This window comes from Echinops telfairi, unplaced genomic scaffold (genome assembly GCF_000313985.2).
Source record: "Echinops telfairi isolate 266 unplaced genomic scaffold, ASM31398v2 ScPeMD7_11;HRSCAF=52, whole genome shotgun sequence".
NCBI classification, from domain to species: Eukaryota; Metazoa; Chordata; class Mammalia; order Afrosoricida; family Tenrecidae; genus Echinops; species Echinops telfairi.
The window spans coordinates 34864249-34889000 of record NW_022103908.1 but is presented as its reverse complement, the minus strand read 5'-3'; the positions used below and the strand labels follow the sequence as shown (position 1 = coordinate 34889000).

The following is a 24752-nucleotide window of genomic DNA, read 5'->3' as shown; positions in this document are numbered from 1 at the left end:
AAAGCCTTGTTCTGGTTCTAAAGTACTAATAAATACACTTCCTAAATATAGGTGTTCACATAGCTCATTAGTTAGTTCAGCAGTTGGTATGCATATCTCTGAGTGTATCCATCTTATTTATTCTTTGAAGTCATTGTGAAAACTTGTCGGAACATATACCAATACAAGTCCATCACTAAGGATCAAGAATTCCTTAAAGAGTTCCTCAAGAATGTCACAACATTCCGGCTGGAGGACACCAGCAGTATCAACTTAGGGTCCCCTCTGCTGCCCCGTAGTTTGCTATTGATGTTCTTCTCCCCTTCATTTCTGTCCATCCCCCTGCCATTTATTCATACACATGACTTCTCTAAATGCTTCTATGTGGGTGCGCTCTACTCTGCTTACAAAATCTAAAATCAAACTCGTTGCCATTGATTCATGCCAATTCATGTGGCCCCACAGGACAGAGGAGAACTGCCCCTGGGTTTCTGGGACTGCCACTCTTCATGGGAGCAGAAAGTCTCATCTTTTCCCCAGGGAGCAACACGTGGTTTCGAACTGCTGTCCTGACATCAGCAGCCCAGTGTGTAACACGCATTATGCCATGGGGCTCCTTACTCTGCTTGTACGACGGGTTCAAACTCTTTGTGAGAAGATTCCACTGTCCTTCGAGTTCATCTCTCCACTTTTTGAAGTCACTTCACACATGTAAATGAATTTCTTACATTGTAAAGCAGAATTTCATGAACACAGACGTCTACTTTGATCAATATGGTGCACCTTTAAAAGGCAGGGGATTTCAGAGAGCAGTGATGTAGGGAGAAGGAGAGGGTCCCCCACAAATCATCACAGGTCCGGTAGGTGCAAGTGTACAGCAATAATTAAAGATTATAGTAAAGTCATACAGAGCATGAGAGGTAGAGAAGAGAGTCAGATAATGGAGTCAGACACAATTCATGGTAGCATTGCTCACTTCATCCCCGCTTGGTGGTCCACGTGGTGGGAGTCCAGCCACGAGAGCAGGAGAGAGCCCCCAGGACCGAGAACCGGGGAGAGCTCCAGGCCTGAGGACCAGGGAGAGCTTTTCCTTTATTGCTAATCAAGCGTTATATCTCTTTAGGGGGACATGATTACAGGTAACCACACGTCACAGGAAAGGGCAGTACAATAGGCATACACATCGTAGGAAGGGGATCTATGACAGGCATAAGCATAACAGGAAGGGATGAGCTAGGGGTGTGCCCATAGGAATGGGAAGGTCTAGGGGTATAAATGTGACAAGATGGGCGGACCCTAGATTCATGATGGCCTCCTAACCTTGGTCATCCTTGGGTGGGTTTGACCTCTCTGGTGTCTCCTACAAGGACACAGACAACTACTATCCTTACCAGAAGGAGTGGGCCCTATTTATTGTGGGATAAACAGTGGTGTCTGCTTGGTCTAGATGGCTGATAGCTCTTAGGGAGAATGACCCCTAATCTACTCCTGATGACCTCCAAGTGTACAGTCATTCTCAAGCAGCTAAGTCTGGCATATATTTGGGGGAGACAACTTGGGAGAAATTCTTCTGTTTCCTATACAGCAGGCTTCACTTAGTGAGAGGATCTGGGTCTGCCTTCAAAATGTGGCCAAAGGAACTGGTTCCCCTCAAATTCCAATAATTACTGAAAAAGGAAAATAGTATTAAGCCATCGGAACAAGCATCAAAATAAAACCAAGCCAAACTCATTGCCATCAAGTCAGTGCTGACTCCTAGCGACCCTACAGGAAGGGTGGAGCTGCCCTGTGAGTTTCCAAGTCGGTACCCTGTGATGAGAGTAGAAAGTCCTGTCTTTCGGTCGAGGAGCAGTTTAGAACTGCAGGTCTTGCAGTCCGCAGCCCAACACGTAACCACTACACCACCAGAGAAAGATGTATGACTGTTCCTACTATCTGGTTATCTGACAAGACTACTACATTTTTAAGGCTTATTTGAATATTACCGTTTTATTAGTTTCGTAAATCTGTATTAAGTTATGTATTTTATTGCATTCCTTTGTTTTAAACACAGAAATTCCTTTTTTTTTTTTTTTTCAAACACAGAAATTTCCCACCGAAGGCCTCTCCAGTGTGGTGAGGAATGTGTTCGACTTTGATTCCTACAACGAGGACATGAGGGAGATTGTGGTTAGCACTTTACACAAATACGGCATCCCTATCGGAGCAAAACCTACCAGTGTGCAGCTGGCCAAGCAGTAAGGCAAACCCACAGCTGTTGATAAGAGTACTCTTAAGAGCATTTGTCTTCTGATGTTTCAATGCTGATAGTGCCTAGACTACTGTTAGACTCTATTACTAAACCCAGTTGGTGGGGAAACATCTTTCTGCAAGTAAGCTATTCAAATATACACTGCTATTTGCTGGCTGGTTTTCAGTTAACTAGCTCTGTTTATGGGACTATGAATTGTGAGCTTCAATCCTATTGAATATGCCGTGAGTAGATGGAATGCAAGCAAATAAAGGGAAATATTTGTTTCTTTAACAGTCTCTGTCCTTTTGTTGAATAACTACGGCCCTCATCATCTGCTAACCAAATGAGAAATTTTGCTAACCTGATCATTGCATAATGGGATAGTATGCATTCAGTTCTGATTCTTGGATTTATGCCGCCATAGAGATTAGATTTCATCTGGGAGCACAGACTGGCTAAATTTTCATGGGGGCCAATTGCCTACTTTTTATTTTATATTACAGGTTACCTACTTAACCTTAATAACAAATCTTGCATGTATATGTTGATGAAAAAAATGTAGTAAGCCAAGTTTATCCATAGATTGATTAAATTTTACCGTGACAACTAGAGAAACATTTTTATATATGCATAAGTTAATGATAATGCATCTAATGCATAGGTTCCCAAATATATTTGGCCTATTGCCTCTTTTGAGAAACAAAAAAGTTACTCAGCACCCCCTGAGCAATGAAAACATTGGCACTGTAGCCCATAATCCAGAATAAAATATAGATCTCTGCTTCTGCAGCCCCCCCATTGGATCATTCCAGCATCCCCTGTGGGGCAGGATCACCCTCTTTGGGAAATATTGATCCAAGGCTATCATCTATAAAAATAGGCAATTATCACAAATTCCCAAAGGATGATAATTACTTTTAAAATAAATTGTGGTTCAATTTTCATCTCCTGTAAGAGGAACTTTCTACCTTTCCTTAGGGAGAAAAATTGTTAAATATAGCTCATTGATTCAGTAATTAGTTTGCATAGCTTCTGAGTGTATACATTCTTATTTATTCTTTGAAGTCATTGTGAAAACTTGTCAGAACATATACCAATACAAATACATTACTTCGTATTAAGCATTTTTTAAAGAGAAACAAATATTTCCCTTTTGTGGTAAAAGTACAAGATGACTTTTGGTTAAAAAATGACCAGTATTTTGGTTTGTGTTATTAATCAGTAAGTAGATCTTTTTCAGGAAGAGTGTCAGTTGCTAATGCGTCCACTTTTTCTGTATAGTACTGTTTTACTGACTTGCTGGTTGTCCACTTGGGTATTTTGAAACTAAGCGGATAATGAAATGCCTCATCTCCCCTACTCTGGACATGCTGTCAGCACAGATCAGGCCTGCAGAAGGACATCATGCTTGGAAAAGCAGAAGGGCATCGAAAAAGAGGGACAGAGTGGGCGCCACAACGGCTCAGCCCTACGAACAGTTGTGAGGGTGGCGCAGGCCCCGGGCAGCGGCTCGTTCTCTTGTGCGCAGGGTCACTGTGAGTCAAAACAGGCTTGACGGCACCACCAACACCATGGGACCTAAGAAGCACTGGTCACACAAGTGGTGACGGGCCTGGCTGCTAACTGCGAGATGGGTGTTCTCTGACCCACTGGTTACTGAGGGTAAACAGTCTGGTGATCTGCCATGGGGCCGACTCAGCAACCCTTGAGGCCCCAGTGGAACGAACTGCTCCTTTGGGTTGCTTTATGGGAGCAGACAGCCTTCGCTTTCTCCTGAGCAGCAAGTGCTGGTTTCAAACTGCCCACCTTGTGGCTAGCAGCTCAATGCGTAATCCACGCAGCCTCCAGGGCTCCTTCGGTAAAGATTACATCCTTGGGAACCCTATGGGGTAGATTCACTCTGTCCTATGGGTAGGAATCGATCACAGTGCACTGGCAGCTTGCTCGGTGTATCTTCAAGACGTTGTCTTTACTGTGCGAGCTCCAATAGTACCCACACCTTTCATTTCCCCTCTCACAAAGAATTGTTACACAGGCTGGTTTTCATTATTAGTAACAAATTTACAAATTTAGGGTTCCGACTTGATAGGAACCAGGCTTGTGGTTTGAAAATAGCTTTACTTGTATTCGCACACGGCTTGAAATAAAAATGATAATACGTGTAGTCTGTCATATCAATCTTAAGAGAACTCCTGGTACTTTCAGTTTCCAAGGAAGACAGATAAGGTGGTGTAACAGCTCATCGTTGTCTTCACTTAGGAAGTAGGGGGAAAATTCTGCAGGGGTGTATTAAGTCTTAACACTGGATTAATTTCAACTCCACTACTTGCTTTTGAGTGAAAGGAAAAATACATTGGACCTGGAAACCGGGAGGTCATACTTCGGCCCCAGGTGGGACAGGAAAGAAGTAGTCATCTACTCGCCACATCTAGCTGAAAATAGCTGGCAGCAGATGTGGGTGATGAGTGACTTGTCCCGTGAAATGGTTGTCATAGGGGAGGGACTACAGTTAAAGTCACGCAGTGCCGCTTTCCCCTGAGCTGTCAGTCGCAGTGGTTTGGGGCAGCTTGAAAGCAGCCACGCTGTTGGGTTGCCCTGTCGTGGAATCCACAGGTCCCACACCACTACTTCTATCAGGTTGCCAGCCTTGTATGTAGACAGGGAAGCGTGGGGGAGTGAACAGCACAATGGCCGAGTATGCTAGTGGTCACACATCCGTCCTTTGTGCCTGTGGTAATGTGCCTTAGACTGGGGGTTGGGCCCAAATTCTGTTATTTTTTCACCCCGAATAATGACATTCCAAACTCATGACCCAGAGTTTTTCATTTTTAAGAGTTCAGATTTTTAACCCAAGTCCGCCTAGCTTTGCCTAGAGTATTGCCCTCCAACAAAAGAAGCCTGCCCTCAAAGAGCTCACCGTGTACCCTTGGTTGTACGATTTTGATGTTACTTAGCTGAGTGGGTGGAGCCCTAGCGGTTCTGTGCTGGGCTGCCAACTGCAGTCAGCGTGTGGAAACCAGCAGCCTCAGCAGGAGACACACTGGGTGTTCTCCTCTGGCCAAGAGGTACCGCCTCGGAAAGTCACCGGAGCAGTCGTACCCTGTCCTGTTGGGGATCTCTGGGAGTCAGCCTCGACTTGGTTTTGGTGACTTGGTGTTAGTGAAATGAGGGTATGTTACTATAGATAGGGCGGGCATGTCATTGATCATCTAAAACCAGGCTTGTCTGAGAATAAAAGGGGGTGCTACCTCCAATAACTGTGACCCTCGATGTCACCTAGGACTGTCTTAGGCTGCATGGCACCCGCATTGTAACTGCTCCAAGAGTTTTTCTCTCCAAACATCCTTTGCATTTTAAATATCATCATAATATTCCTCACTTCTGCAAAGCAGAAACAAAGTAAAGCAAAAGACCAGCGGCATTAACCTTTTCCTCCTAGGGTAACACATTGTTGATGATGATCGCCTAACGTCTCTGCCGGGCCTAAGACTTGACTTTGGCTCTTCTGCTTCATTGACCTTTTGCTGGGTTCCACTTCTTATAGGCTGTCTCCGCCCACCTCTACAGATACTGTGTTAGGTGGGAAAGACCCACATTGGATTTCAGGAAGAGGGATAAGACTGGTTAAACTACTACTAACGTGTCCTGTCCTGTCCCCCACCCCACCCCCCTTTTTTTTTCTGAATGGAAAATTCTTCCTGTGACCGTTAATTCTCTTGTTCTCAAATCCAACCATAACACTTATTGGATGGGAGCAACATTACCCTGAGTCTGGAACAAGCTGGTCATACGCTTAAGATGGGGATGGAAAAATAATCGACCACCCACTCCATCTAGCTAAAAAAATAAATAAATAAATAAACGTCAGAGGTGCTGGAAGGGAACCTTTCCCAGCGGGGCAAAGAGAATCCCAGGCCCCTGTTAGTATGGTCCTCTGTAGCCTCCTCTTCCTCAGAGGGAGGAAGTCAGAGGACACTGGGGGCTCAGTGCTGTTAGAGAGGGCTGCCACTTTCCCTTTGGGTCTGAACAGCCTGGTGTGGGGCGCGCTCTCGTTGTTCTCCCCCACTGGTGACACTGCACTTGGCTCCCTCGCTAGCCCTGTAGGTTTTAGGCCGAGTCATACCGTGTGGTTATTTCGCCCAGCTTGATCTTGGCATGACTGAGCTCTTCTTCCTCATCTGCAAATGTGCGCCCCGTGTTAGGGCTGAGATGGGGATTGGCTAATTCGACCCTCACTTTGCATTTGCCCCTTCCTGCTTCCGGAGAATACGGATGGGACCCCCTTTTAAACTTCTAATACGTGGAAGGGGCATGGAGGACATGCTAAAGAGATGGTAACCATAGCCCCATAAGGAGTCCAAAATGAAGTCAATTCCGATCTGTCGCGGCAACCCTAGACAGCGTTTCCGAGCTGTAAATGGGAACAGATGACCTCACCCCCCTCCTCCTCCCAGACATGGCTGAAGGGTTTGAACTAGCAGTCCAATGTTCCCTTATTGTGTCTTTAAAAACATAAACATCATATTTTATATGGCATTTGAGTTGAATTCTGTGATATTTGTCTGATAGTGAAACAACTAAAAAAGAACAGCGCATGCGTGTGAGTGCACGTGCCCACGTGCACACACACTCATCTCATTTTGTCAAGGTTATAGACAGAGATAGGAGGACTCACTATTAGAAAATGTTTAATAACAGATTTTGGGCCAAACAATAACCTCAGGTTAGCCCATACCACTCACTGCCTTTGAGTTGATTCTGACTCATAGCAGCCCGATAGACTGCTCTCATGCTGGAGAAAATTATTTATTTTTCTCTACCTCTGTGTTAAGTGGCATGCAATATTTTATCGCATGTTTATGTGTTACTCTCTTTTTGGTCATTCTGGAAGGTGAGAGAATTGTCTGTTTATGATTTATAGAGGAATGTAAACATTTCCCCTAAATATCATAATTAGAACATTAATGGTGGAGATGGTCATAGAAATGAGTATAGATGTTTTGCTCTACTATATGGTTTTACCAAGAACATGTTTAAACAAAGTTCATGAATTTGTATAATGCTTAGAACAAGCCTATACTACAGGGATGGTCATGGCCATATTTTATCGATGAGGAAGTGCAGGCACGGAGGCCACTTAGCTAGCTAGCCCCAGGTCAGCGGGCTAACTGAGGGCAGAGCTGGGGGGCCACCAGACCCAGTGCAAGCCTGAAAATATATAAGCTGGTTGAGATGTGTGTGATTTGCAATTTCTGAATCACAGTTGATATCTAGATACTGGATATTGCCAATAATTCTGGTTTAAGATGGCCTTAGGATCTTACCTGAGCAACCTTGAAATCCTCATTGACCATGACCTTGTTTGCTACCCAAATTCCTGTCCTTCAGTGAGTCATGACAGGTTCAGATGCTGGGATTTGAACTATATTTCAAAAAGAAGAGTGAATCAAAAAGGAAATTAATATAGAACTGTGATACAACAGAGATCATTGTAGGGACATCTCCGTGCCCAATTAGGTTCCTCTCTTGGTGGCATGATCGAGAAGCATGAAATACACGCATGGAAAGTTATCCAGGAAAGTGCAAACCCTACAAAACTCCCGATGGCTATCCCGTCTGAGAAGGATGTTAGCTGCTCCTCCCCCACCCCACCCCCGATTTGGAGCACAGAGGGATTGATGGAATCTTCTCACAAGATTGCATCTCCTCGTTGAAGTTTTCTTTCCTCCGTGCCTTTTGTCTCCTTGCCTTCTTTAGGAGTTATTCTTGTCTGTAAGATACTGAAATGGCCATCCTCCTTCTTCCATATTCTGTATCCTCATCTCTGCGAATCACATCTTCCATGCTGCCTAGTTTATCCTTAAGCCACCCTAGTATTTACTGCTTGTTTGTCACTACTGACTGGCTGCTGCTGGTGTCAGGTGCTGTCCGGCCAGCTCCAACTCTCAGCGACCCTGTGAAGACAGAGCGAACCCCTGTGGGGGCCACACCGCCCTCACCATCGTTGTATTGAGTCCCTGCCCGCTCTCTTGTGGAAGGGTTTCTCCTTTGGCGCTGCCTCTCCACTTTTGCAAACTTGATGTCCTGGATCTTCATCGGCAGGTGCTTCAAGTCCTCCTCACTGTCAGCACCCAGGGTTGTGCCATCTGCGTGTTGCAGGTTGGCCACAATCCCCAGGCTGTATTCTTCTCCTCAGATTATTTGCTTAGCATACACGTTGAATACGTATGATGAAAAGAGACACCTTTCCTGAGTTCAAACTGTGCCGTAGTCCCTGGTTCTCTTCGATCGACTGCCTCTCGGTCCACGTCCAGGTTCTGCATGGGCACAGTTAAGAAGAATTCCCATTCTTCTCAATGTTGCCCACAGTTCATGATGATCCACACAGAATGCCTTTGCATGGCCAACAAAACACAAGTCAACAGTAACATATTAGCTACTGTCAACCAATCAGTTATTTTTCAGTCAAGTACAATAGATAATTTGAAGAAATTGAAACCTTCTTTGCATAACAACGTTCTTTCTAATGCACCGATACATAATGAAGTATGATGTCCCATTTATTTTTTTAATAAATCGGCTAAAAGAAGAAAACACAGCGATGACTATTCATCCCTTTCAGACTTTCTCTGATTATATGTGTTATTTCTCAGACTGAAAAAAAAATTGGGTCCATTCTTTCTGCCCTCCTGCCCACTGGCCCCTGAGCCCTGAGTTTTCCTGCCTGACAGGAGAGCCTTTTCTGGGAAAGGTGCCTGAAAAACCCTTCCTTGCCCAGCTGCTCTGATGAGAAGACAGGATGGATAACAATCAGGATGACACCCCTCACTCAGCTCCACTTTCTTCCCTGCTCCCCTGCTTCTAGAATTCCGGCATTCGGCATTTGGCCTAAACCTAAGAAGGGGCGTCATAGGATATGTGAGCCGTGCTCTTTCTTGGAAGGGGAACATCACGATTGGTGCTCTGTATAGCAGTCCTTGAATGGCATTATCTTCAGATAGAGAGAAACGCTGTCGGTAGACAGCCGGCCATCTCAAAGGGACCTTGGTGTGTTATCTCTTGGGAACACTGCCTCTTTAAATACCCTGCACTGCCTTCTCTGGGGACCTTTACCCCAAGAGGAAGGAGGTCAAGGAATTCTTTGTCATTTCAACAGAGTAAGTTGGTTTATGCATTGGTAGGGCCTCGACATAAAAATAGCAAAGGCATCCTGGTGTGCAGTGATTAAAAGTGCCAACAAAAAAGTGCCGGGATTTGAAGCTGCCAACATCTCTGGAGTCAAAAAAAATGTGGCAGCCAGTCTGCTTCCATAAAGATTACAGCTTCGGGGACCCCAGTGAGCATTTCTACGTTGTCACTAAGCGTCACAAAGGACTCAACAGCAGCTAAAGTCCTTCCCACCCATAGGCTCTTAAGATTCACTACCTTTCATTGATTTGGGAAATAAACAAGAAATCACCCTCCCCCCTTGCCTCCATAGTCAGTCATTCTTTTATCACCTGGTCTAACAAAAATACTGTCCTCGTATCCCCAGGTGACCCCAGGTGGGGTTATTTTTCCCTGAGGATAAGAGACAAGTATTCAGGAGTCCTTGGCTGCATGCATCCTTGGATCATGTTCAGAACGCAGAATTCTCTTTGGAGCAAAGCAGCTGTGCATGCTGTGGGCAGAACACCTTCGTCTGTGTTGAGTGCATCTTCGAAGGGTATCTGTCTAGAATTGGGTTTCTGCTTCCAGGGTTTATCCTGTGTGATTGGAATATCTTTAGCAGCTGCTGCTTCTATGACAGAGACCAGCTATGGAGTCTCTAAGGACCAGAAACATCAAAAAGATCACCCCACTGAGTTCCAGGAGTAGCTTCATTAGATTTATCTTCCAAGATAGGAATGACTCTCAGTTTATACCATTAAAGTAAAACCTTCTGCTTGCAGTGTGGTGCCCAACTGCGAGGTCGTTTTCTGTCTGTAGTCTTACCCTTGAAAAGCGAGTTCACAGTGTGGCTCATGGGGTTTTAGGTGTTAGAATCCCACTCTACGCCACGCCGTACCTTCACCTCATAAACGAGCTCTTGGCTGTCAATAACCACAATGTTTATGTAGTGACATCTCAAAACTATTATAAGTAGAAAAGTGGTGTTGGATTTTATATGTATTCCGTCTTTGCCTTGGATTCTAGCTATTTTATGGGGTGAAGACAAAACACTGAAATGCATCCAAACTAGCAGGCACATTCTGAAGACGTATGGGACCCTTCTCAGGTAGGGGTCAGGTCGCCTCAAACTTCCTCTGAATCCAGTAAGCCTCTACACCTGCCTGGCCTCTAGACAAGCCTGGCAGAACGGAATCCCCAGCCCCAACTTATAGTTAATTTTTCCAAATGTACTGGTGAAGTATGAATTGCTCAGCGTCTTCTAGGTGAAGAAAATGGTAGGCTATGTGGTCAGGCTGTAATGGCAAGCATGTTCCCCGATGGTTTCCCATTGGCCATGGGGATGAGAGAAGACTGCGCACACTATTCCATTCTAAAGTGGCAGCATGTTCATGCACTTAGCATTTCGAGTTAGAACCTGTTCCTATTGATTGACCCCAACACCGGCCCTGACTCCCAGTGGCCCTAAGTGTGCCATGGTAGAACTGTGTTTTTGCTAAAGTGGATCTCTAAGCCTTTCTTCTGAGGTGCTTCTGGGTGGACTCGAACTGCCAACCTTTACATTATTAACCAAGTATGTTAGCCATCTGTACCACCTAGGGACTGACTTACCTTGGTGATGGAGTGTGTTAAGCATCAGACTGCTAACCAAAAGGTGGACAGTTTGAACCCACCAGCTGCCTCATGGGAGAATGGTGGGGCCGTCTGCTCCTGTGAAGATATATAGCCCTAGAATCCCTAGGGGCCCTATGCTGAAGAATCCACTTCACAGCCATGGGTTTGTATTATGTAGTAATTCGGAAATAGAAAGGCAAAGAAGATGCCACACCTGCTTTCCCACTGATCGGAAAAAACGTCAAGTAAAGACTGACAGAGACGTGGTTTGTGATATGAGAGCCAGGTGGTGAGGAGCAATGGGGTGGCTGCCCCCCGTCCTGGGACAGGGCCAGGGAGGATCCCCAAGTCTTTAAAGGACAACTGTGGCAGGACACAGGGACTGCAACACTGGGCTTCACACGTAATGATCGTGGGCACGGCCCAGGAACAGGCAGTTTTCCTTCTGTTGTACACACGTCGGGAATCCACTAACGAGAACGGGCAACAAACGAGGAGGGACTGCTTCAGGCAGAGCCCGTGCGCAGAGAGCATGGTGCATTCTAGAAACTACAAGCAGTCTGAGGACAGGAACTGGGGGGTAAGTGAGGGCGTGCTGGATGATGAGACTAAAGGAGAGGAGGGGTCAGAGGGGACAAGAGTGAGATGTCAATGTGCATAGATTCTGAATGCCAGAAAGTCAAAGGGAGAAGACCTAAGCCTTGCCCTTGAGGAATTGACAATCGAGGAGAGACAACTCCCAGGGCTCCGACCTGTTCTACGCGTTTCCAGTGGGTTCCACTGGGGTTAGTCAGGAAACCATGTGAAAAGATCAACGTTAACATTCAGTGTGATAGTCAAAGTGGTACGGCAGAGCAGTGACCCCGGGTCCCATGAGTTGTTTTTGTGTAGGGGAGGGAAATTCTGGAAAATGTTCCAGCGCCAGGGAGCATTTTGGAGCCAATCATCCAGAGTGTGAATGGTGAAAAAGGGAAGTACCGAAGACTTGGAAATATTAGGGGGGCGGCAGAGAAGGAGAGGAGGTTTCTGCGGTGAAGCTGAGGAAAGATGCTGAACGGGAGCCGAGGCCCCAGAAGTGGCCGTCCTTTGAGCAGGAAGAAAGCGAGCTGACAGCGTCTGCTTTGGCACCGAGTCACCCGGGGCCGCTGCACTGAGACTGCCCAGTGTCATCCTGGATAGCGGGGCACATGGTTGAGGAGCCAGCCAAGAACAGCAAGTTTCCCCCAAATCCTTTCCATCTCGTGCCCCCCAAACCCTCTGTATTTCCGGGGTCCCTGCAGGTCCACAGGTCTGCAGCACAGCGCGGGCACTGTAACAGCTCAGTGCAGAGCCAGGCAGGGGAAGGGGACACCAAGATCCATCCTTGTAATGCGCATGTTATTAGTCGCAAAACAAACTAAGTTTACCTGGAAGGGGTGCGAATGCTGGGAAGGAGGGATCTGCAGTTCTAGCCGCCAGGAGGGCAGCAGGGAGTTGAACTGTTGTTGTTAGAGAGAACATAGTAGAGCTGCCCCTTCAAGTTTCCAAGGCTGTAATGTGGACAGAGAAAAGATAGCCAAGTCTTTTCTCCTCTAGAGCAGTGGGGCGGGTTTGAACCCCCAACCTTGCAGTTAGCAGCCGAGCGCTGAGCCATTCATTACACCCCCAGGGCGCCTGAGAAGTCAGGGGACTCACTGTCTACGGGCCGTTGAGTCAATTCTAATTCATAGTGTCTCCTGACTTATGGTTTCTGAGACTCCGCCTTCATGGGAGCGGACAGCCTTGTCTTTCTCCTGCTAGTGGATTTGAACCTCTAGTTTTGCAGTTAGCATCCCGGCTCCTAACTTGCAGCACCACTTAAAGTTTTGAAAGAGACTAATATTTCAGTGTGCTGACTTTTAAAAATCATTTTATTGGGGGCTCATCCAACTCTTTTCACAATCCTTACATCCATCCATTGGGCCAAGCACATTTGTACATATGTTGCCATCATCATTCTCAAAACATTTTTTTTCTCCTTGAGCCCTTGGTATCAGCTCCTCATTTTTCCCCTTCCTCCCTTACAAACCCTTCATAATTTATAAATTATTATTAGTTTTTCATATCTTACACTGTCCGATGTCTCCCTTCACCCACTTTTCTGTTGTCTATCCCCCAGGGAGGGGGTTATATGTAGATCACTATGATCAGATCCCCCTCTCTCCCCCACCTTACACTTATCCTGCTGGCATTGCAACTCTCATTATTAATCCTGAGGGGTTTATCTGTCCTGGATTCCCTGTGTTTCCAGCTCTTATCCGTACCGGTGTACATGCTCTGGTCTAGCTGGATTTGTGAGGTAGAATTGGGGTCATGATAGGGGGTGGGGGTGAGGGGGGAAGCACTAAAGAACTAGAGGAAAGTTGTCTCAGGGAGGAGACGAGCCAGTCAGGGTGCAGTATAGCAGTGTGCTGACTTTGTATTTTAATAAAGATAGTTATTTATTTTTTTGGTTGGTTGTTTATTTTTATTTTATTTTTTATTAAAAGATCATTTTATTGAGAAGCTCTTACAGCTCTTATAACAATCCATACATCACTTGTATCCAGCATATTTGTACATATGTTGCCATCATTATTTTCTAGACATTTACTTTCTATTGAGCCCTTGGTATCAGCTCCTCTTTTTTCCTTCCCTCCCCCCACCCACCCTCGCGACCCCTTGATAAATTATAAATTATTTTCAGATCTTACACCAACTGCTGCCTCCCTTCCCCCACGGTTTCTGTTGTTTGTTCCCCTGGAGTGGGGTGGTGGGGTGGTGATGTGTCAGTCATTGCGATCAGTTCCTCCATCCTCCCTCCTTCTCCCCCCCTTCCCCTGTCCTACAACTTTATTTCTGACCTCGCTCTCCCTAACACATTAATACTTTCTGAGGTATGCTATCTTAAAATTGTGAATTTTTCTGAACTCTGTTATAAGAGTTTCCAAGTAGTCCAGATGTGCTAAATTATATGGAACTCCAGAAGAGCAAGTCATTCATTCTGGCCAGAAAGGAATATGGGAGAGGGATGCCAGGGCATATGGGGGGAGTCAAGTCTGACTTATAGCTACTCTATAGGACAAAGTAGAACTACTTATAGGGTTTCTTAGACTGTAAATCTTTATAGTGGCAGACAGTCTCATTTTTCTCTAATAGAAAAGCAAATGGGTTTGAACTACTGGCCTTTAGCAGCCTAAAGCCTAACTTACAATGTCAATTTAGGAGTAGCTGGTGGGTTTAAACCACTGATCTGTAGTTAACCACCCAATACTTAGCAGCACTGCCACCAGGGCAATAGCAGAAAATAATCCTAGACAGAGGTAATGATCTAGAACATAGATTACCTAACATGTCTGGCCTACCATTCCCTTTTCAGGAAGAAGAAAAAATTACTCAGCACCCCTCAGGCAATTAAAAACATTTGTACTATAGCCCATATCCAGGGTAAAGTAGATCTGCTTTTCAGCCCCCTAGCACCTCACCGGGCGATATGGTGGTATCACCCACTTTGGGCAACACTGGTCTAGAAGAATGAAAATATCTAGCATGTTTGGAAACTTCAAGTAGTAGTTGGAGGCGTCCAGGGCATAGGTTGGCTGGCGAGTGAGAGGAAGAGGTAAGAGCTGAAGCTAAAACTATTGGTCAGCGCTAGTGTATGAGGAGGACTGGAAGCACTCGCTGTTCAAGGCCAAGAATTTTAGCCTTCAGTGTGGATTACAATTCAACATAAGGCAAAAATCCTCATAACCGGACCAATACATGATATGCTTGGATGCAACAGTCAACACTCATGGACGCAGCAGTCAGGAGATGAAATGACACCTTGCACTGGGTCAATCTGCTGCTCAGGACCTCTTGTACAGTGTGGAAAACCAAGGGTGTTACTTTGAGGATTAAGGTGCGTATGAAAGTTAGACATTGAATGAGGAAGATGCAGGAAGAATCAATGCATTTGAATTATGTTGTTGGCAAAGACTATGGGAAGCACGTGTTTGCCAAAAGATCGAGCAGATCTGTCTTGGAAGAAACCACAACTGGAAGGCTCCTGAGATGCGAGGATGGGGAGACTTTGCCTCCTGGACATATTTGGACATATTATCAGGAGAGACCGGCCCCTGGAAAAGGACGTCCTGTTTGGTAAAGGAGATAGGCAGCGAAGAAGAAGACCCTCAACAAGGTGGGTTGACACAGTAGCTGCAACGATGGGCGTCGTTAGGAGGATGGTGCGGGACTGTACCCAACAACGGACTGTGAAAAGCTCCAGTGAAACTCAATGGACAAGCTGACTCAGTCTTTGCCAGCGGCCTGCTTGAAAACATTAACAGTGAGCGCATCCTACTGGGATTGGGGCCTTCTTTTTCTTCTCCAAGATGGTGGTAATTGGTGAATTTGGGAGTCGGAACTACCCTGAAGGGTTCCATTATTCCATGAAAATGAGTAGATCTTGTGGTAAGGAAATGCTTTAGGAATTGTTGATAATAGGTATGTCAACAACTTCCAATTGCATAATGCCCCTAGAAAGATCCTAATCTTTTCATGTGTTTCCTTCACACTCCAGAAATTGTATTGGCAGATGTTTAGAGAAGGCAGACATTTGCCAGAACATGCTATTTAAAACCCTGGCTCACCTCTTCATGGAAACAGTTTTAAACAAATCTCTTGCATGTCATCCGACTCTATATTACTTGACTTTAGTGTCCATATGAATCATATTATGAAGTATTTGTGTACTGCACCAAAGTATATGTGGAGCACCAAAACATCTTTTTCTTTTCTGTAACATATAATTTCTATAATTTGACCCAAGTCATAATTTTAGTATTCATCTTTCTCTCAGTTAAAAATTTTCTTTCCTGGTTTTTATTCTTACTTCCACAATGGATTTAAGAAACATTACAGCATATGAATTGAAAGAGTTCTTTAAAAAATACATAAATTCATGAAGGACATTGAAGATAAAAAGTGGAGCTATTTATAGGTCTTAAATTCACCTACCTCTCCCTTGATAGCAAATCATTCCAAATCTGACTTTAACAAAGTGAAGCAAAAACAAGTAACAAGGCCTTAAAAAATACTAATATTATTTCAACCAACTCAATTGTAAAAACTAAGTGTCAATAAGAGGACATAGGACCCTTTGACAGTGGTTATTTTGGGAAGGGTAGTGCCATCTATTTCATGTCCCATAACTTGCTAGTGTACCAAAATATCATACTCCCTTGTCCTTGAAATCTATGTCCCCTGACCGCTAACTTCATCAAGGGGAGAGAGCTGGTTAGGGTCAGTTTTTCCCATAGCTCATTTCAAGGACTTGTGTGTGGAAAATAAATGAACAGCTTTAATTTACCTCAGTTGGTCAGGCTGGAGCCCAAAGGAAAAGTCTAGAAGGAATATTTCATGTTAGCAAGCAGCACTGTGGAGTCTGTTGGTGCCATCCCAGACTCCCCTGCACATTGTGTCTGAGTTATAGTGATTGCTGCCAAAAGCATCGTGTTACATGGTTCTGGAATAGATTCTCTACGGACTACCTGAAAGCCCTTCCCATACCATATGCCAACCAAATAGCCAGTGCTATTTTTACACGAAGCCTGTAATTTCCTTGACTGTTATTCAGCATGACCTGGCAAGGTCAAACCACATTTTAGGACTGTGTTTAGTGTTGTCAGTAAAGATCGGAAAATGAGTAAAGTCACTTTTTCTTAAATATATAAAGTATTATCATAAACCTCTATGTAATAATTCAAGGAGTTGTTCCGGTGGTGTAGTGGGTTATGCCTTGGACCTGCTAACCACAGGGTCAGCGGTTCAAACCCACCAGCCGTTCCCTGGGAAGAAGATTAGACTGCCTCCTCGCATGAAGATTTAGTCTCAGAATCCCTATGTAAGGTTGCGATGAGTCAGAATGGACTTGAACGTAATGGTTGGGCTTTAGTCTATGAACTTTCTGTGCGATTATGAAAACTAGATCTACTTTTTAAAGCTAGGTGTCAACCAAGGACCATTTTTTTAAAAAATCATTTTATTGGGGGCTCATACAATTCATCACAATCCATCCATACATCAGTTGTGTAAAGCATATTTGTACATTCATTGCCTTCATCATTCTCAAAACATTTGCTCTCCACTTAAGCGCTTGGCATCAGCTCCTCATTTTCCCCCCTCTCTCCCCATTCCCTACTCTCTCATGAACCCTTGATAATTTATAAATTATTATTTTGTCAGAGTTTTTGAAATGTAGCTGTATTTCTGTTGTCCTGAAAGAGCCGATTTGGAATGTACTGCTATATCCTTTAATGAAGGATATCAACACATAAGAATCCCTATTCTATTGCCAGTATAGATATTTTCGTCTCTTTGCCCCTGAGTATTGCAACGCTGTTGAATTTACATCCTTCTGTTACTGCTGCCTTGCACTACCTTCCATGGTAATCAGACCCTCAAGGCGTGATTTGTGAAAAGAAGGGGCTTCTTGTACGGACCCTCCATTTCCCGTTACAGATGACGACATGAGCTAGAGGTAGGACTAGAACCCACGTCTCCTGTCTTCTGTGGTGCTACCTTCTGTGTTAGCAGGAAGTTGGGTCTGACCCCTTCCTTTGCTTTTCGCCTTCTATACTTTGAGGCCAATCCTCCTTGGTTAAGCTGCTCAAAGCAAGTGAAGGGCAGACATACTCTACATCTCCCTAAACCAATACAGCGGGGTCCCTATCTGCAAGGTCTGTACAAAACCTGCCCTTTAGAAATATGAGGGGCTTCAAAAAGTTTGTCAGGAAACGCCTTTATCTTCTATTTTTCTGTGATTCTTTTGAAGTCCTCTTTCATAGGGGTGCTTTGTTTAATGCCCCTGATGTCGTTGTTGGTAGGTGCCATCAAGTCCTTCCAACCACAGTGACCTTATCCACAACAGAAGGAAACACTGCCCAGTCTTGCTCCATCCTCACACTTGTTCCTACGTTTAAGCCCATTGTTGCAGCCCCGGTGTCAATCATTCCTGTGAGGGTCTTCTCTTCCCACTACCACTCTGCTTTAGCAAGCGTGATGTCCTTCTCCAGGGACCAGTCTCTCCTGACAAAGGCCTCACTCTCCGGGCCTCTGGGAGCACGGTGGCTATGCCGCTTCCAAGACAGATAGATCACTGTGTCCTTTTGTCAGTCCGTGGTACTTTCAATATTCTTCGTCAGCGCCTCAATTCAGATGCAAGGATTCTTCTTCGGTCTCCCTTTTTCAGTGCCCAACTTTCACATGCATATGTGGCAATTGAAAGTAGGACGCGATGTGATCAGGCTGTCTTAGGACACCGTGTTGTATACAGATCGTCCCCATACAAACCGTAGTTAAATCTCCATAGAACTTGCTACGTCACACTGTATGGGAGCCCTTCAGAGAGCTGGATCCACCAGACACAGGAGCCAGCCTTGAGGGGTGCACAGCTAGGAATGCTTGGGGACCTTGCACAAGTCTGGGGGGTAGCACATGGCTAGTGAGGGGTGTAAGGAAGTTTCCTCAAGGACCAACAGGAGGGTGCTGGCAGCAAGTAAGGTGATGATGGTCCAGGCTGCTGAGCCCAGTTGTGGGACCACTTCAACCAGTCACCACCAGCACCCGTGGCAACAGCGGGTGAAGGAACAGTGGCACATGCAGCGCAAGACTGCATGCTGCTGGGCAGGCAGATGATGGGAGGGTGGGGGCTCCCTGCGCCTGCTTATCACTGTGGGCTGGGGGTTCTCGAAAAACATTAGTGGGAAATAATAAACAAAAGGAGCTGCTTTCTCTTTAAAAACAAAACAAAAAACACCTGATGGGAGAAGTGGCTGTCAGGGGTTGGGGGTGGCATTCTTGAGCTGATGGTAAGCAAGGCATACGTGTACACTTGTTTACACCCATTTTTATTTTGCATTAGATGGGGGGGAGGTTACATTTCAGACTGTCAACTCTGCTTTTAATAGTTCAGACCACTCATCAGCCCCTACCTTTTACCCGTAAACTCTTACTGCACTCAGAGTGAACATGAGAAGAGTAAGTGCCCTGGCTCTGATCTCCATTTCCAGGAAAAAGATGGAGGTACATGGATAATGGCCCAGATTTCAGAGGGGCAAACACACATCAAAAGAACTCCAAAATCTCACTGCCATCGAGTTGATTCTGACTTCTAGAGACCCTGCAGGGCACATTAAGACGGCCCCTGGGGTTCCAAGACTGGAACTGGCAGTCTAAAGCCTCCTCTTTCCCATCGTTCCGCTGGTGGTTTTCAACGACTGACCTTGCAGTTAGCAGCCCTTAAAATAATTGGTCTCCTGTGATTTAAAGAATTTTCATATGCTACTTTTTAATTTATTTCCTTTTGTTAATCACTTAAAAAGACAAACATATTCCGTCAGCATGATCTCTGAATATAAATGCATGCAGTTTGAATGATCATCAAACATTTCAAGCATTCATTTGATTTGTATCCACATGTACACTTTTGAAGAACTTTAAACTCTGATCACAGTTTGTCTTAACTTACCACGAAATAAGAAATATCTATTAAATGACAATTCAATGGTTACTTTAAATGAAAAAAAAGAACTGAAAGGGAGATGTCGGACAGGGCAAGATATGACAAAATAACAATTTATAAATTATCAAGGGCTCATGAGGGAGGGGGGAGCGGGGAGGGAGAGGAAAAATGAGGACCTAATGCCGGGGGCTTAAGTGGAGAGGAAATGTTTTGAGAATGATGAGGACAATGAATGTACAAATGCGCTTTACACAACTGATGTGTGTATGGATTGTGATAAGAGTTGTATGAGCCCCTAAAAAAATGACTAAAAAAAATTAGAAAAGGGAAAGACTGGGGGGGAGAGCGGGGGAGAATGTTTGATTTAAAAAGCTTTACGCTCAGAATTGTGCCTGTGGTTTTGTTCTTTAGCATGGCCATATTTACTTTGGCAAATCACTTTATTCAAATGCCACTTTTAAAAGGAAGCTGGCACAAAATGTGCCTGTTAGGAGTCAGGGGAGTCGTTCCAACAGTGAGTCAGGGCTGGGTGTGATCCTAAGTGACTTCCGGCTACTAGTGACACCGTTTCTTTGGGAGCTGGTGACATGCGAGTACCCGCTGCTGCTCACTGCCACGAGTCCATTCCGACTCTTGGTGGCCTGTAGATTCAGGGTTTCCAAGGCTGCAAATCTTCACAGAAGCAGACAGCCTCATCTTTCTCCCGTGGAGCAGCTGGTGGGCTTGAACTTCCAATCTTGTGGTTAGCAGGCCAGTGTTTACCTAACAGGGCTTCTTGTTCAAAGCTAAATGGCATGTTCATGTGGACATCTCTGTAACATCTCAATTAAAATATATGTTACGGTGACAGACTATGCAACTTGCTCTATAAAATCCACAAGGGTTTGATTCCTTATATTGTGTACCTGGAATCTTGGGCAGATGTTTAAGCCCTCTCAGCTGCCAGTTGAACAGCTGGAGGTTCTGAAAGGTCACAGTGGAGAGAATGCAGTGTGTGTCTACTGGGCCATGGCATGAGTAGGGTCAACGTGCTGGCGACTGGTTACTATTTATTATCAAATTTCAAATTTAAGAGTAAACTGGGGGGCAAGGGCGGGGGGAATGATAGATTTTTCAAGGCCTGCCCTTAAATAACCATACTATACCAGGAATTTTGATGTGAAATTACTAAATATTTTTTCCTCAGTTCAAGGAAAACATTATGTAGACCTTAATTATCTTTGCTTTTAAGGTAAAAGTCGAATGGGACCTTACCCTCTTGTTTTCTGAAAGGTGAATATTTTTCTTCTAAAGGGTATCCCTGCACTGTAACTAAGGTTTCAGGTCTCAGAGGTTCAGGTTTATTTGAAACCAAACGTGTTTAACCACATCTCTGTCACCCCGCATGCCTGCAGACAAGTTCTCTCAATAGTACACTGTCTTAGTCTACTTACAGTGTCTTCGAAATAAAGCTCCACTCAGAACAGTGGCTTCTGAAGGTATCTGCTGGGCCAATTAAGTTCAAGGCAGAGAGGCCAGCTTGAGAGATTTTTTTTTTTTTTCAAAATCACTGGATGATCATGGAAGCTTATTAGACATAATTTGTGAGAAAATTGAAAACTGCATTAATGAGAAATGGGACAAGAAAGTGGCACACACACACACACACACACACACACACACACACACACCATTAAGACAATGCAGCTGCTCATTCTTTGAGAATAGCCACGAGAAATGTCTTGGGAAACCATGCCCATCTGCCCTACAAGTCCGATTTTGCCCCTTAAGACTTCTTTTGTTCCCCAAACTCAAAGGAAGCTAATTGGAGTCTCTTAAGGACGGCCAAGCTCCCATCGTGACGCGGTATAACTTTCCAGCATTCTTCAGGAAAGGCTTAGAGAGACAGAAGAACTGCCTTAAGAAGTGTATTGATAGAGACGGAGCATATATCGGGAAACATTTAGACGTTTTTGTCTGATAAGATCTCTGTGGCTTTTGTAGCAATACTTTTTGGCTTACTCTCATAGTTTGAACATGATTGTTATAATACCCTGTTTTTTCTGTTGTTTTCTTCTTAAACATATATTGTTGTAAAATATATATGCAAGGGACCTTCAATGCATTCATGGGGGAAAAAAATATCTATTTTCTCTTAGTTCCATTTCCCCACAAACTTTTTGAAGCTCATTTGTAGAGCATCTACTGTTTCAACAATTTGCATGCCTACGATTCACTGGCACCAGTTGCATCAATCATGTGTAAACATCACAAATATTCTGAGCCAAATTTTCTATCACCATAAACAGTGCTACCTAAACAGTGACTCATCCTTTCCCCCTCCCTCCTGCCCCTGGTGACCACAATTGGTCTTTCATGTAAGTGAGGTGGATTGTACACTACTAGGCCTTTGGGGATTGGCTTCGGTCTTGTAGCATAAAGTTCTCAAGGCTAATCTATGTTGTCAGATGTGTCAGACTTCACTTCCCTTCGTTGTAAAGTAGAATTACATTGTATGTATGTACCACGATTGGTTTATCTAAATGTTGGTGGACACTTGAGTTGTTCGCACTATTTGATCACAGGCAGTCTGGCCTGCAAATGAGATCTGCTCCCGGGTCCTTCAGAATGTGTCAGAGCTGCTTAGAACTTGTCAGTTCAGCTTGGTTCAGTCCTGGCTGAGGAACTGTCACTGGAACAGTGTCAAACTGGAAAGATAAACCGGATTGGGGAAAATGTGGGTCCAGGCCTGGCGAAAACCTCCCCCTGACAGAAGGGCAGCCTGTGCATGGAATCACTATCAAGAGCCCTTGCCCTGGGACTTTGAGTTTGGTCCAAAGCATCGCTGGCACCCTGCTCGAACATGGTGGCTGACTGTACCCTTTTGTGTCCCTCTCCTGCCAATAATTTGTTCCCCAAAATCAGGTGCCTAAATGGGCTTACTATGCCCATCCCAGGCCCCTGACCAGTAATTTTACCCATTCCAGGTATGGTGCTGCATCTGCCAAATTGTAAACGTTTGGGCTCTGTACCTAGTTCACATGGTCAGCCAAGGCAGAACTGATTGAAGGGCAAGTAGGAGCTATCTGTGATTCAGGCGGTCATCACGCACAGGGACCGCCTGCCTCTACTGTGCGAGGTGCTGCCGTGAACATGAGCACACGTGTCGGTTCACATCGCTGCTTTCAGGCCTCCTGAGAACATGATGCATGACTCGGTTCTAAGCAGACCATTTCTCAAAGTCACTTGAATGGCTGATTACTCATCCCTCTGTCTCGTAAGGAACGTGAAACGTTTGTTTTTCAAATCGTCTTTGACAGGTTGCCTCTGCCCGAGCAGACATTCATGGGCTATTGGACAACTGGCCATTCAGGAAATGGAATGCAAAAACTTCTGTGCCCGGCAGAAACTCATCACATAGATGTAAAGGTTGGCTGCTTTATTATTTTTCTATCAAATGTTGGGTTTTGTTTTTGTTTTCCCTGAATAAAAATCTGTAGGATCTTAGAAATGACTTGTTGGGGTGCGATTTTAGAAAATATTTAGCTTCTCTTCTAATGCTCAAGCCCGCCTAGACTCTGAGGGACTCAATGTGGGCGGTTCAGAAAGGCCGGACTGAAATTCTAAGAGCCTATCTATATTGCAAAAGAGCCTAGTCTGTTGTTTGTTTTCTAATTATTCCATGATATTTGTTTTCATTGTAAGAGGCTGCTTGGAAAGACTCACTGTGAGCCATCAAATGGCTTCCGACTCACAGCAGCCCATTGGACAGAGTGGAACTGCCCCTTTTGGTTTTTAAGACTTTAAATCTTTACTTCTGGGAGCAGAGAGCCTCATCTCTCTCCCTCAGAGTGACTGGTGGGTTCAAACCACTGACCTCAATGTGTAACTCATTTTTCCAATAGGCCTCCTTAAGTGGCAGCTCTTTGAATTTCCAGCCCCTGTTCAGCCATGCTAGATTCTGGCTTCATTTGAAAGTTAAACGAATGGAGTACCAGTCACTAATTGCAATAGAACCCATTCTAGGTACTTCAAGCGGGAAGGGTTGTCCTGTGGGAAATGAAGTGATTATAAAATGTTCAGAGCAGAAGTCAGAAGGCTCCACTTCCTGTTTTAAAATCACTGCTTGAGGTCAGTAGAAGAGCAGGGTAGGTCAGAGGCCAGAAATGTTAGGCGTGGTGGTTATACCAGCTCTGCTCTATAACCATTCAACTCTGCCACCATAGCGCATGCCAGAACTGCCCCAGACAAATACAAAAACCAAAGAGTTGGGCCATGTTCCAGAAAAACTTAATTTACAAAAAAAAAAAAGGCAGAAGATGTGTGAATTATCTAATGCAAAACAGCTTAGCTCTATAAAACTTCACCCATTTCACAATGAAAAGTGAATAAATGAATAAACAACCCACAGGAGAAAGCAACAGGACCGACAGTTCAGGGTGAACAGGGAAGAAGAGGAGGTGGGGAAAGGGAGAGAGGAGTCAACAGACCCAGGGACAAGGGAACAAGAGATCTCCAATTGACGGCGAGGCGGGCATAGACTGCCTGGTGGGGTTTGATCAAGTGCAATGTAGCCGGGAGGAAATACAGAGAACTGAATGAAGATCAAACATGATAGCAGGACAGGAGGAAGTAAAAGGAAATAGAGAAAAGAACTAGGAGGCGAAAGACATGTATAGAGGTATAAATATAGACACATACATATGTGAATATATTAATATATAATGATAGGGCTATAGGCCTCTGTACACATATTTATATGTTACGTATTAAGGTAGCAGATGGACATTGGGCCTCTATTCAAGTCTCCCTCAATGCAAGAACACGTTGTTTTAATAACCTGGCATTCAGTGATGCTCACCTTACCGACATGATCACTGAAGACAAAATGGGTGCATAAGCAAATGTGGTGACGAAATCTGATAGTGCCCGGCTATCAAAAGATATAGCATCTGGGGTCTTAAAGGCTTGAAGTTAGACAACTGGCCATCCAGCAAGGAAGCAACAACGCCCAGATGGAAGCAGCACACCAGCCTGTGTGATCATATGGTGTCGATGAGATCAGGTATAAGGCATCAGAAGACCCAAAATAAACAACCATTTTGATGCGAATGAGGTGGGTCAGAATGGAGACCCAAAGCCCATCTGTAGACAATGGGACATCCCCTCACAGAAGGTTCACAGGGAATGGATGAGCCAGCCAGGGTGCAGTATAGCACCAAGGAACATACAGTATTCCTCTAGTTTTTTAATGCTTCATCTCCCCCACCCCCCCACTATCATGATCCCAATTCTAGC

General features: G+C 44.7%; 1 protein-coding gene across 1 annotated transcript in view; it reads left to right on the top strand.

Moving 5' to 3' along the window:
* Positions 1 to 24752, top strand: part of VWA8 (von Willebrand factor A domain containing 8) — a 426636-nt gene that overhangs the window by 218322 nt on the left and 183562 nt on the right. Inside the window, exons 25-26 of the mRNA XM_045287091.1 lie at positions 2065 to 2216; positions 22775 to 22883. Coding sequence (XP_045143026.1) covers positions 2065 to 2216; positions 22775 to 22883 — 261 coding nt within the window. The remainder of the gene's footprint in view (positions 1 to 2064; positions 2217 to 22774; positions 22884 to 24752) is intronic.